This window comes from Zalophus californianus, chromosome 6, assembly GCF_009762305.2.
Source record: "Zalophus californianus isolate mZalCal1 chromosome 6, mZalCal1.pri.v2, whole genome shotgun sequence".
In the NCBI taxonomy this organism is placed as follows: Eukaryota; Metazoa; Chordata; class Mammalia; order Carnivora; family Otariidae; genus Zalophus; species Zalophus californianus.
The window spans coordinates 115,545,357-115,559,561 of NC_045600.1; the positions used below are offsets into that span (position 1 = coordinate 115,545,357).

Genomic DNA, 14,205 nt, shown 5'->3' on the forward strand with positions numbered 1-14,205 from the left:
CTTGTTCCTGATCTAAGGGGGAAAGCTCTCAGCTTTTCACCATTATGATCTTAGCTGTGGGTTATTCACAGATACCTGTATTATGTTGAGGTATATTCCCTATAAACCTACTATGTTGAGAGTTTTTACCGTAAGTGGACGTTGTACTTTATCAAATGCTTTTTTTCATCTGTTGAAATGACCATATGATTTTCATCCTTTGTCTTATTGATGGATGTATCAAGTTGATTTGTGAATATTGAATCATCCTTACATCCCAGGAATAAATCACACTTGATTGTGGTGAATGATTTTTTAATGTATTGTTGGATTTGCTGATATTTTGTTGAGAGTTTTTACATGTGTGTTCATCGAGATACTGTCTTGCAGTTCTCTTTTTTTGTAGTGTCTTTATACAGTTTTGGTATCGGGATAATGTTGGCCTCAGAATGGATTTGGAAGCTTTTCTTACTCTCCTCCTCCTCCTCCTCCTCCTCCTCCTCCTCCATAGCTTGAGAAGTATAGCTATTAACTCTTCTTTAAATGTTTAAATTTCATTGCTTATAATCAATCTGTTCAAATTTTCTATTTCTTCTTGATTCATTTTTGGCAGATTATAGGTTTCTAGGAATTTATCCATTTCTTCTATGTTGTCCAATTTGTTTGCGTATAATTTTTCATGATATATTCTTATAATCCTTTGTATTTCTTTTGTGTCAGTTCCTTCTCTTTCATTTCTGATTTCATTTGAATTCTTTTTTTTTTTTTTTTTTTGATGTGTCTGGCTAAAGGTTTATCAGTTTTTTTTTAAAGATTTTATTTATTTATTTGAGAGAGAGAGAGAATGAGAGACAGAGAGCACGAGAGTGAAGAGGGTCAGAGGGAGAAGCAGACTCCCTGCTGAGCAGGGAGCCCGATGCGGGACTCGATCCCAGGACTCCAGGATCATGACCTGAGCTGAAGGCAGTCGCTTAACCAACTGAGCCACCCAGGCGCCCCAAGGTTTATCAATTTTGATGATGTTTTCAAACAACCAGCTCCTGGTTTCACTGATCTGTTCTATGGTTTTCTTAGTTTCTATTTAATTTATTTCTGCTTGTAATCTTTATTGTTTCTTTCCTTGTACTTTTTATTTTGTTTGTTCTTTTTCTAGCTCTTTTAGGTGTAAGTTTAAGTTGTTTATTTGAGCTTTCTCTTGCTTCTTAGGTAGGCTTGTATTGTTAATAAACTTCCCTCTTAGAAGAGCTTTTGCTACACCACAAAGATTTTGGACTGTTGTGTTTTCCACTGATCTCCATGTATTTTTTAATTTTCTCTTTGATTTCTTGGTTGATCCATTCATTGTTTAGTAGCAAGTTATTTAACTTCCATGTTTTTCCTGTTCTTTCCAGATTTTTTTCTTGTGTTTGATTTCTAGTTTCATAGTGTTGTGGTTGGAAAAGATGCATGGCATGACTTCAGTCTTTTGACATTTGTTGAGACTTGTTTTGTGGCCACAACTGATGTTTGGATTCAGTCACCTTTTGCTTGATGATTATATTCAGTGGAACTCATCAGCTCACAGCTTCTATCTCCCAGACCATCTGCTTTTTCTGAAATAGGTATTTCAGATAATGGTATCACTAATTTCCCATTGACTTAGACTTGGGAAAGTTCTGATCATTTACTTTGATTCACTATTTTTATTGTTGTTTTGAGTAATTCTTGTGTATATAGCAAAAAGATAAGCTGGTCTTTTTGACTTCTTCCCCCATTTCCCATGATATATTCAGCTGTAGATTCTACAGTTCTGTAGTCTCTCACGTGTTTTTCTTTTTATGATAATTGCCACCAGGTTTTTTATTTTTTAAATCTCCCTCCTAAATATTTGTGGTTGGTATGCTTGCCTTTTTTCCCTACTGCCTTTAAATTAATCTTTCTGTAGGCTATTATTGTATTACCTCTTAGCTCAAAAACCTTCAGAGATTTTCCCTTATTTTCAAGTCTTAGGATAAATGCATTTCCCTAGCTTTCTTTAATATTATTTTATATTAAGAATAGTAACCATATCATTATTATAAAAATAATTTGTTTTCATTTTAAAGAATTGAGGCAATATAGCAAGAACAACTCAAAATTCCACCCTCAGAAATAGCCACCATATACATATACCTAATGGTAAATACTGTCCCAGACATCTCTCTAGAATAATGTTCAGATTGATGGAATAGGTAACTTTAAAAAAATGGAATTATACTATAAATGATACTTATGAATAAGAAGTATTAAACTCGATTTTATTTCCATTTTAAGAGATGGAAATAAAATGGCAGTAAAATTGAGGGAATTATTGATTTGTAATAAATGTTTCTCATAAAAGGCATTATTTTTCATCATTTCTTCTAAGGTTATAAAAATTATGAAAAATTAAGAGTTTGGAATGATTATATTTACTACACTCTTTCATTTTATGACAGTTTTGAGGAAACTAGCACTACCATTTCTTTTAATTGTCCCTAATCTCCCAATAATTTTCATAGTTTTATTAATTTTACATTGTTAAGATAGGTAACATTTACACTTTGCTCTGAAAGTATAAATTCCTTAGTATAGTTTTCCTTCTGTATATAAATGGACTCACAGCTTCACTAATTCTCCATGTATGAGTTGTTTGTTTTGACTTGTCTCTGGTTGACTGGATTTTATTAACAAGTGATTTTCAGGAAGAACTTATATATGCTCTATTCCTTGAGTTCTTCCATATCTAAGGCTGTGGCATTTCTGTCTGAATACATTTTTGCTAGAGATCAGGTTCATGGTTCATAATGTTTTTCCTTCAAATTTTTGTAGGCTTTATTTTCTTCTAGTATTAACTACTTCTGGGGAGAAGCCAAAGGCCACACTGATTTTTCCTCCTCTACTTCTTGTAGGTAATTTGCATTTACTGCTTGGAAGCTTAAAAAATTTATTCTTCTGGGGTGCCTGGGTGGCTCAGTCATTAAGCGTCTGCCTTTGGCTCAGGTCATGATCCCAGGGTCCTGGGATTGAGCCCCTCATCGGGCTCCCTGCTCGCCAGGAAGCCTTCTCCCACTCCCTCCCCCTCTGCTTGTATTCCCTCTTTCACTGTGTCTCTCTCTGTCAAATAAATAAATAAAAATCTTTAAAAAAATTATTCTTCCTCCTTAGTGTTTTGTAATTTAATAAGATTTAATAAGGATATTCTTGGTATTGATCTTCTGAACATTTTTTCATGAAATAACATGTGCTCTTTCAGTTTTCAATTTGCTTTTTTTTTCCATAGAAAATTTTCCATATTATATGTTAGAATATTTTGTCTTTTTTTCCAAGATTTTATTTATTCATTCATTCATTCATTCATTCATTTATGAGAGAGTGCACACGAGTGGGGGGAAGAGTGGGGGGTGGTGTGCGGTGTGGAGAGAGACAAGCAGGCTCCATGCTGAGTGTGGAACCTGGAGCTGGAGGCAGGTCTCAATCCCAGGACCCTGAGATCATGACCTGAGCTCCAAACCAAGAGTCCAACGCTTAACTGACTGAACCACCCAGGTGCCCCTTGTCTTTCTTAACTATAGATGTTATTCATCCTTATATTTGGCCATAATGACTTGTTCATTATATTCAGACCTTATTACTTATACGTAAATTTTCATTTTTAAATTCTACATTAACTTATCATAAGACTTGCCTCTATTAGTGATTTGATTTTTTTGCCATCTTTATTTGCCCCAGGCTTTTTCTAATTCAGTGATAGTGTTACTTTTGTCCTCACTTTTTTTCCTTAGCTTTCTAATCTTTTATTGTTTTGTTCTGTTACCATTTTTTTGCACTATTAAATTCAGGTTTTTGTTAACTTTTGTATTACAAAGTTTGCTGAGGGAGTTTTCTCATTTTCCTTCGGTTATGTTTTCTTCCAGATTGGGTTTTTTATTTTCCTGTTAACTTCTGATCTATTTACTTATAGCTTTATTGAGATATCATTGACATGTCAAAACTGCATATATTAAGGTTTACAGCATGATGTTTTAATATACGTATACACTGTGGAATGATCACAGCCCAGCTAATTAACATCTTTCACCTCTGCTTAATTACCATTTGTGTGTTTGCATATGTGCTGAGAAAATTGAAGCTCTATCTTCCTAGCAAATTTCAAGTATTGTTAAGTGTCATCACCATGCTGTACATCTCTAAAACTTATTCGTCTTGCATAATTGAAACTTTGCACCCTTTGACCAACATTACAGTTTGAAATTTTTACCCAACTTTTGCACACTCTTCTAACTTTAGTTTACTTATTTATTTTGTCTAGAGCATTAAGTCTCATTCCTTTTTCTTTCATCTTGATTATGCTTAACATGTGAGCCCTGATGTAGTATGATTCATTTTCCTTGAGTACAGGTGTTTCTTATACTTTCAGTATAGTTTGAAGGATGGTTATGTTATTATCCTACTTAAAAAAGTGGCCATGTGGCAAGGTGATTGGGAAATCTTTGTTAGAATTATATTCAAACTCTCTTGTCTGAGATTTTTAACATATCTAGTGATAGGTTTTATTCCACCAGCATGGATTCCTGGAGTCTGTACTTCTGTCAGAGTCAGTCCCTGTGTTTACTTTCCTGTTTTAGTCTACCATTTTCACTGTAGCATGCCTTCCCTCTGGCTTTCAAATATGAGAAATTTGATCCCAACTGACTTTTTCCAGCTTTGTCTTTAGCTAAACTTTACTTATAAGAGCTATGCTTTCTAGCAAAACTTGGCTGGTAAGTATCAATATACAAAGTTGAGGATGTCATAGATATTTCACTACCTTGTTCCTAGTTGTCACTTATTTGGTATACGTTGAAGAAAAATGATTTGTTGCTTATTTTAAGTTTTCCCAAATTCATTAGAATAACATATTATGTACCTATTTAAATCTTAATGTAATTTATATAATTGCAGATTGTAATGAATTAAGTAGAACTTTATAAGATGTTTTTGTAATAATCTTAATTTGTTCCTTGACTTAAGATCTGCCACTAAAATATTTATTATAAATCAATTCTTATGCCTGTGGGTTTCTTATATACACTGGATTACTATCCATTTTTGAGGCAAATTTTAAAAGAAAAGACCCATTTTGTTTTATGCCTTATTTGTAGTATATATTACTATCAGAGACTCTGTTAGGTTTCTTATTTTTGTTGTGTGTGTTAGAATTAACTTGATTTGATACTCACTCTCTTTGTTTTTATTGAAGGTAAATGAAATTGCCTTCATAAATACCCTTGAAGCCCAGAATAAGCGCCATGATGTCTTATCAAAATTGAAGGAATATGAGCAGAGGCTTAATGAGTTACAGGAAGAACGTCAGCGAAGACAGGAAGAAAAACAAGCACGTGATGAAGCTGTTCAGGTAGAATTTTATTTGGCAAGCAGTTATTGAGCACTTGCCATATCCTAGGCTCTGAGCTATGTGCTGAGGATCCAAAAAGGATTAAAAGCTAGTCTCTGACCCCAGGGTGCATGATTTACTCTAGCACTCTGGAAACATCAAGTGTGATTGCTAAAAGACAATGTGTACTCCTTCAGATAAGATAATCAGTGTTTTCAACACATAGCAGTCATAGAGTTTGAATCTCTAGTCTCAACCAGGTGAAAGACTAAGTTGCTTTGGACAGATTATTTATTTTTTGCTAATTGGGTTTTGTAAGAATATGCTGCTGCTTTTCCACTTGAAAAAGGATTGTTTTTGAACCAGTATATGGAGCCTTACAGATTTGGGCAGTTTTTATGCTTTTGACAAGGAACACCTGTCCTTTATTGGACAGTATCATTGGACACTTTAACTGTTCAGCTTTTGTCCTCTGTAGTAAACCCTAATTTAGCTACCGTTTCAGGTTAGGAAGAAAGGTTAACACACAAATTGTACTGATATTTATAAACTATTTTAGATCTTCAGTAGAAAGTCTTGCCCATAAGACTCTTTAAGGACTTGACATTTTTTTAAACTGATGTCAAAGATTTTATTCAATTCAATTAATTGACGAAAGATTCAGTAAGATGTACAAGTTTGAGGGAGAATTTAAAGAATAGACCCATACACAGGCAATCGGTAATACTGAAATGAATTTGTTGAACAGATGCAAAACTGTTCCAACAGTCAGAGGCAACCATCAGCAGACGACCAGCCCTCCCCACAATCATATACATCACCATCATTTTCTTACAACTCCAGTTGAAAATTAGCTCAATGACAATCAGTGACAAACCAGCAGACAGGGTGCTCCTTGTGATTATGTCTTTCCCATATTCAGTGCTTTCTCAGTTTTCCCATCACAAAGGGCTGAGTAAATTTACTGAAAGGCGTCCATTGCCAAAGTGTAATGTCTGGTAAATTATTCCAAAAATGTGCTAAGGCTCTCAGTCATATCAACTATGCATTCTGAATTCAAATTATATTTGTATCAAAGACTGTATTAGAAAAATACATGTTTTCAGAAGAGGGGGATGATTTTTTTGAGGTAGGAAACATCCTCAAATGTGGACATGCACTTAGATGTAAAATACAAGCTACAGTTTGTTCACACTGAAAAGATGGTACAGCTCTGAGTTTGCTTTTGAGTAGAGGTCCACAGAGAGATTTTGAGGCCACAGAATTACTCAGTTTTGCTAAGAAAGAGGATGATTTCTCAGGGATCATCCATGACTTGGCTTTACTACTCAGATTGCAAACTAAATACAGTTACCATCTCTTTTATCAGTTGCTATGGCACATTAAGACCAACACTTAAAAGAGTGAAGTAGTATAGGAAATATGACATATATCTTCATACACATACAAGCATATACATATATATAGCATACACACACACACACACGTGCGCATTTGACCTTTTATAGCCAGGGTTTAGAAAAACTAAAAAGGAAAAGAAATGGACACAAATATAATTTTGCTTTGTCTTGGAAAAGGAAGTATTTTACACATATATGTGCATGTATAAGTACACACATATATATACATACATGCACAAGTACTCATATACAGCCGTGTATATGTATGTGTGTGTATTTGCTGTATGAGTCTTACATGATTATTCAAATGTAATGAAATTGTATGATCGTTCACATACTGTTTATGATTATGTGAATGAGTGTTTTGATCTCTGTTCTGGACTGTTCCTGCTTTGCTGTCTCTCAACTGTGTCGTGATTTCCAGCACTAGCCAGAGTAGGCCAAGCCCACATGGGGTGCGAAGGCCGACCTCATGGGCTGGAGGGAATACTCAGGTGGTGATTTTTCTGGGTGGCATGAGTCACCAGAGTGGGTGCAGTGGCCTTGACGCCCAGAGAGATGTGGCAGGCTGTTCGCTCGCAGGGCGGCAAACTGAAAGCTTGGGCTGGAAGTCCAGCGGGGAATCCAGCACCAGGGTGGCCTTTGATGTCAAGTATTGGTGCAAGTTTCCATCTGGAACCTTGACTACCTGCATGCCAGCTGCAAGGGCCGCCTCCACACTGTTAGGAGCGTCTTCAAAGACAAGGCACTTCTCCTTGGGAAGAGGAGGAGAAAACCTCTTGCACAGGCTAGAAAAAAGGACTTGACATTTTTGATGTAGAGAACAAATTTTGCAGTATTCATATATAAATGCAGATATATTTTGTTATGGCCAGTATTTATTTGTTCACTCATTCAGTGATCATTTATTGTGTTACTACTGTAAGCCGTATGCTGTGCTAGGCTCAAGGACGTGAAAAGGATACATCGCTGTTCTCAATGGAGAGACATGTAAACAAAATCATAATCCATTAGAATCAGTATAACAGGAAAGGTATTCTTGCAAGCACAAAGGAAAACATCGTATTCAAACTGAGAGTGGCAAGGACATGAAAAATCCAGGGAAAGCTTCCTAGAAGAGGTGATAGCTCAGCTAAGGTTTGCAAACAATGAGACAGATGCAAATGATGAGAAGTAGGCATTCCATGCAGGAGATATGGGAGAGTACTACCCTATAGGGTTAAGGAACAGGTCCTGCAGGGCTTTGTTATGTTAAAAATTGGGGATGTTATCCATATTTCATGCTTCTTTATGTTACTGGTGGTTTTAGGAAGTTAAAAATTGCAATACATTTTTAAATTATTTTTTTAAAGATTTATTTATTTGAGAGAGAGAGACACGGCGAGAGAGGGAACACAAGCAGGGGGAGTGGGAGAGGGAGAAGTAGGCTTTCTGCTGAGCAGGGAGCCCCATGTGGGACTCTGTCCCAGGACCCTGGGATCATGACCTGAGCTGAAGGCGGATGCCCAACGACTCAGCCACCCAGGCGCCCCAGCAATACATTTTTAAAGTTCGTTGATTATTCTTTGCTAATTGTGGGTATTGGCAGGCATTTCCACATTCATCCCTGATCTCTGTTTGATTTGAGTTCAATGTCTTATTTAAATCTGAGTCTAAGCTAACTTATGTTAAAAACAGAATAATTTTATTTGAAAAACTTCCACTTTTCTTCTCTAAAGAGCAGCAAAAATTTTTATTTATTACTTATAAATTATTTTTCTATTAACTGATACTCTTAAATGAGTAAATAAAATAGGATATTTGAAATTTTAATATGAGATGTTTCTTCAGCATTAGCGCTGTTACTCTGCTTGGGACCATTTTATAAAAATCATTACATTTTGTAAATTATGTGTTACTTTTGAGGAACCATTAGGCATTAATAATTCAGAGATAATTAAGACATGATCCTTTATGGTAAACAGTACAACACAATGTGAAAGTGTTGTAGAACTATGTATAAGCTACAGAGGTATCACAGCAGAGGGAATAATTAACTCTGTTGGTAGGAGGGGATTGTCAGGTAAAGTTGTCTGGAAGAGGTAACTTTAGCTGGGTTTTAGGGGGAAATATATGAGTAATACTGTATATTTTGAATAGAAGTGTTTGGTTCCTTTTTTTGGATTCATTTTGTAGATCTGAAGATTTGAAATATAGTAGTTATATTCCATTTAAAAATGATGACTCTTGTTTGATAAATTGGAACATTTATTAAAGCTGAAAGGAAAGCAGTTCTTTCTTGAAAGTAGTAGGGATTTCCTATACTCACTAATACTTTAAAAATTGTTTTGACTGTTCAGAATTATTTTTTATTAAAAATATGGAAATTTCCTATGTATTTAATTTTCAATGTAAAATTTAAAACCTATCATGTTCGGGGCGCCTGGGTGGCTCAGTTGGTTAAGCGACTGCCTTCAGCTCAGGTCATGATCCCTGGGTCCTGGGATCGAGCCCTGCATCGGGCTCCCTGCTCAGCCAGAAGCCTGCTTCTCCCTCTCCCACTCCCCCTGCTTGTGTTCCTTCTCATGCTGTCTCTCTCTCTCTCTCTCTCTCCATTAAATAAATAAATAAAATCTTCAAAAAAAAAGTCCAATGGTAATGTATAGCATATATATAATTAAAATTTTTTTAATGTGTAGTCACTACTGGATGTGCAAGACACTAATGCCACACATTCTGTAGATAAAATAACAGTAAGGTCCTCTGTCTGCTTTACTTTCACTACTTTTACATTTTAACATTCCCATCAACTATTATAGGCAATTGTGATCCTTCTTTCTTGTAAGTAAAATACTAAGTAGATGCTGTCATCACGTATTCTCAATTTGCCATTTTTCTTATGTAAATTATTGGTTAGTTTTAAGTTCAGTTTCCTTGGATATTCTGCCTGTCCTTTTTCCCTAATTTGAATTGTAGGCCTAAAAGGGTAGGGATTTGTATTATCCGTTCTTAGGCTGCCGTAAACAAATCCCTGACTATGAAACAAAGTATATGGGGATTTCAGAGGTTTCAGAAGGCTTAAGGATTAGGTATCTTTCTAATTCATTATTTGTATATATATAGATTTATAATGCATATTATTTTATAAAGTTATGCTTCATTTAACAGATATTTATGGAACTCCTTTGTGAGATGTTATGTGAAGTATCAAGTTTTTTTTATTTAGGAAACAAATTTTAGAAAGGAAAAGACTAGCTGAACTTACCAATTTTATTCATTAGCTGTAGTTACCAGTTATCTTTTTCCATTAATTAAAAACAAAAATTAAAAGATTGACTATTGTTTGAAGTGCCGTTATTTCTGTTTGGAGTATGTCTTATACACATGAATAAAATCAGCAAGTTGACATTATATTTACAGAGTCAAGTTGGCTTCAATGCACATACACATAAAGTATATATACACATATATTTTATTTATAAGACCATTTTATAATTTTTGAAAGTATATTTTTAAAGCTTTTGGTTTTACAAAATATGAAGTGAAAAGGTCTGGTTTAATTATTTAATGCCTAAGCCTTTTGCATTTTATTGTGAAACTTGTTTTCAGACATAATACAGATTTTTTTTAAGCTTTTATTAGTTTCAGGTGTACAATGTAGTGATTCAGCAATTTCATATATCACCCAGTGCTCATCATAAGTGCACTCCTTAATCCCCACCACCTATTTCACCCATTACCCCTTCCCCACACTGGTAACCCACCCATCCCCTCTGGTAAACATCAGTTGGTTCTCTATAGTTAAGAGTCTGTTTCTTGGTTTCTCTCTCTCTCTCTCTCTCTCTCTTTTTCCTTTGCACATTTGTTTGTTTGTTTGTTTTTTCAAATTTCCCAGTATAATTTATTTACAACCCCACCACTAGACAGCAGATTACAGCATTCTGAGCAGTCTTTCCCTACCATTTGGAGATATATTTTTATCAAAGTGAGATAAACAGGATTTCCCAATTGCATTAATTTTATGAGTAGAGAGCAAGAACACAAGTGATGTGGGACTAACAGTATTTATAGAAAAGCACAGGTCATTTGAAAGGGCATTGGGTATAAAACCTACAAACGGAGGATGAGGGAGATTTGTGGTTCATATTTAACTCCAAGTGGAATGATATTCCTCTCCTTTTCCTTTATTACTTTCTATTCTTTTCTTATTTAAATTGCTTTCTCCTTTTTATAATACTTACCATCTTAGTCCATTAAAACTGTTAAAAAAAAAAGCAGGAAGAGAAAAATGAGGGCGGGAAATCGGGGCGGGGGGAGACGAACCATGAGAGACTATGGACTCTGAGAAACAAACTGAGGGTTCTAGAGGGGAGGGGGGTGGGGGGATGGGTTAGCCTGGTGATGGGTATTAAAGAGGGCACTTTCTGCATGGAGCACTGGGTGTTATACGCAAACAATGAATCCTGGAACACTACATCAAAAACTAATGATGTAATGTATGGTGATTAACATAATATAATAAAAAAAAGCAGAATAGAATTTATAGGAGTAAATGCTAATAATATCCAACAATCAAGTTCTTTTGTTACTTCCTACCTCCACTCTGCATTTTGTGCATTTGTTTTCTTCATTTGGATAGATAACAGTTTGTTTTGTGTCTTTTATCCCACATAGGAATGAAATCCTGGTATTTGTCTTTCTCTGACTGACTTATTTCACTTAGCATTATACTTTCTAGCTGTATCCATGTCATTGTAAATGGCAGGATTTCATTCCTTTTCATGACAATAATATCCCATTGTGTGTGTGTGTGTGTGTGTGTTTACGTATGTGTGTGTACACACCATATCTTCTTTATCCACTCATCATTCAGTGGATACTTGGGCTGCTTCCATATCTTGGCTATTGTAAAGAATGCTGCTATAACCATAGGGGTGCATGGTGTTTTTGTATTTTCGGGGTAAATACCCAATAGTGCCATTGCTGGATCAGAGGGTAATTCTATTTTTAACTTTTTAGGAACCTTCCTACTGTTTTCCAGAATAGCTGTACCAGTTTACATTCCCACCAGCAGTGCAAGAGGGAGGGTTCCTTTTTCTCCTCATCCTCGCTGACACCTGTTGCTTCTTATGTTTTTGATTGTATTGATATGTTTTTTTAAAATCACCCCCATTCCCCAGGTAGCTCACACAACCTCTCCCTGGCCGTTAGTCTTTATGATTAATGGAATACACTGATATAGGTTCTTCTAACTACTACTTATATAGCCTTGTGCAAGTCATTTTGCCTTCGAGCGCCCCAGTTTGTTGTGATATCAAAATTACTAATATAAGTAAGGACTTAGCAAAGTGTTTAGCAGAGAAAGTGCCCAATAAATGACAGAAAAAAAAAATACTAGAGCAGTTCCTGTTTAGAGAACACTGAGGAGACATGTGAATACCTCTCATACTTAATTACACTGACTACAGTAACTTCATACCTACAACAAGCCCTATCTATCCCAGTGGAAGAAAATTTTTTAAACTAGTAAGTTAAAAAGTCCCTATATTATTTTTGTTTTGGGTTTTTTTTTTTTTTTTTTTGGCGGGGAGTCCAGGGAAGGAAGGGGCTGGGAATTAGAGGGAATACACTGATATCAGAAAGGCATGAGTGGCAGATTACAGACTGCTGGAGGCATGCATTTAGGTTTTTAAATATATTCTTTGTGTCAGATATACTATTCACAAACTGGTTATAGTTATTTCACAGTACTAGGTAAGCATAATGTGTGAAAACTTGTGTCACTATCTAAGATCTCAAAACCTCTTTAGGACTGAAAATAATCAAATCTGGCACAGAAAATCATCTCCAATGAAGAAAATATAAATAAAAGAATTTTCTCTTAAATTCACATTTCTTTGCTGTTAAAAAAAATCTGTATTGACAACCTATGGAATGGGAGAAGATACTTGCAAATAACATATTCACGAAGGGTTAATATCCAGTATATATAAAGAACTTATAAAACTCAACACCCAAAAAACAAATAATTAGTATATGAGCAGAAGACATGAACATCCAGATGGCTAACAGACACATGAAAATATGTTCATCATCACTCATTGTCAGGGAAATATAAATCAAAACTACAATAAGATATCACCTCATAACTGTCAGAATGGCTAAAATCAACAACACAAGAAACAACATGTTGGTGGGGATGTGGAGAAAAACGAACCCTCTTGCACTGTTGGTGGCAATGCAAACTGGTACAGCCATTCTGGAAAATAGTATGGAGATTCTTCCAAAAGTTAAAAATGGGGGCGCCTGGGTGGCTCAGTCTGTTAAGCATCTTGACTCTCAATTTCATGATCTCAGGGTCGTGAGATCGAGCCCTGCGTCAGGCTCCATGCTGGGCATGTAGCCTACTTAAGATTCTCTCTCCTTCTCCCCCTCCTTCCCCACTCACGCTCATGCTCTCTCTCTCAAAAAATTTTAAAAAGTTAAAAATGGAACTACCCTCTGATCCAGCAATAGCACTATTGGGTATTTACCCCCAAAATACAAAAACACTATTTCAAAAGGATATAAGCACCCTTATGCTTATAGCAGCATTCTTTGCAAATAGCCAAGATATGGAAATATCCCAAGTGTCCATTGATGAGTGGAAAAAGAAGATGTGGTATATATACATGAAACGGAATATTATTCAGCCATAACAAAGAATGAAATCTTGCTCTTTGCCCTGACACAAATGGAGCTAGACAGTATAATGCTAAGTGAAATAAGTAAGAGAAAGACACCGTATGATTTCACTCATGTGGAATTTAAGAAACAAAGGCGCAAAGGAAAAGAAAAGAGAGACAAACCAAGAAACAGACCTAATATTGATAACAAACTGATGGATACCAGAGGGGAGGTGGGGTGGGGGGGATGTGTGAAATATAGGTGGTGGGGATTAAGGAGTGCACTTGTGTAGAGTACCGGGTAATTGAAATACAAATTTTATTTTATTTTTTTAAGATTTTATTTATTTATTTGACAGAGAGAGACACAGTGAGAGAGGGAACACAAGCAGGGGGAATGGGAGAGGGAGAAGCAGTCTTCCTGCAAAGCAGGGAGCCTGATGGCGGCGCTTGATCCCAGGACCCTGGGATCATGACCTGAGCCGAAGGTAGATGCTTAGCGACGGAACCACCCAGGTGTCCCTAAAATACAAATTAAAAAAAAGTAATAGAAATGAAAAATAATATCACTAAGAGAAAATGAAGATGTAATAATATATATATTTTCCATGAAGAAAGAATAATGATTTCAAGATAGTCTTGAAATTTACCCATAATTCTGTATTTGTAAATATGGAGGTTGATAAGTTGAATGTTGAAAAAGATACTGAAAGACATTGAAGATAAGATAAAAATGTCAACATTTGATTTTAACGAAACAGAACAAAAGTATTAGGAGCCATGATGGAAACAAAATCTCTAAAAACAT

The 14,205-nt window shown here is 35.5% G+C and overlaps 1 protein-coding gene across 4 annotated transcripts in view; it reads left to right on the plus strand.

Moving 5' to 3' along the window:
• The window catches only part of SCAPER (S-phase cyclin A associated protein in the ER), a 537,265-nt gene that overhangs the window by 152,915 nt on the left and 370,145 nt on the right, over nucleotides 1-14,205 (plus strand). For all 4 annotated transcript variants that reach the window (XM_027570918.1, XM_027570921.1, XM_027570919.1 and 1 more), the window contains exon 16: nucleotides 5,219-5,374. In XM_027570918.1, coding sequence (XP_027426719.1) covers nucleotides 5,219-5,374 — 156 coding nt within the window. The remainder of the gene's footprint in view (nucleotides 1-5,218; nucleotides 5,375-14,205) is intronic.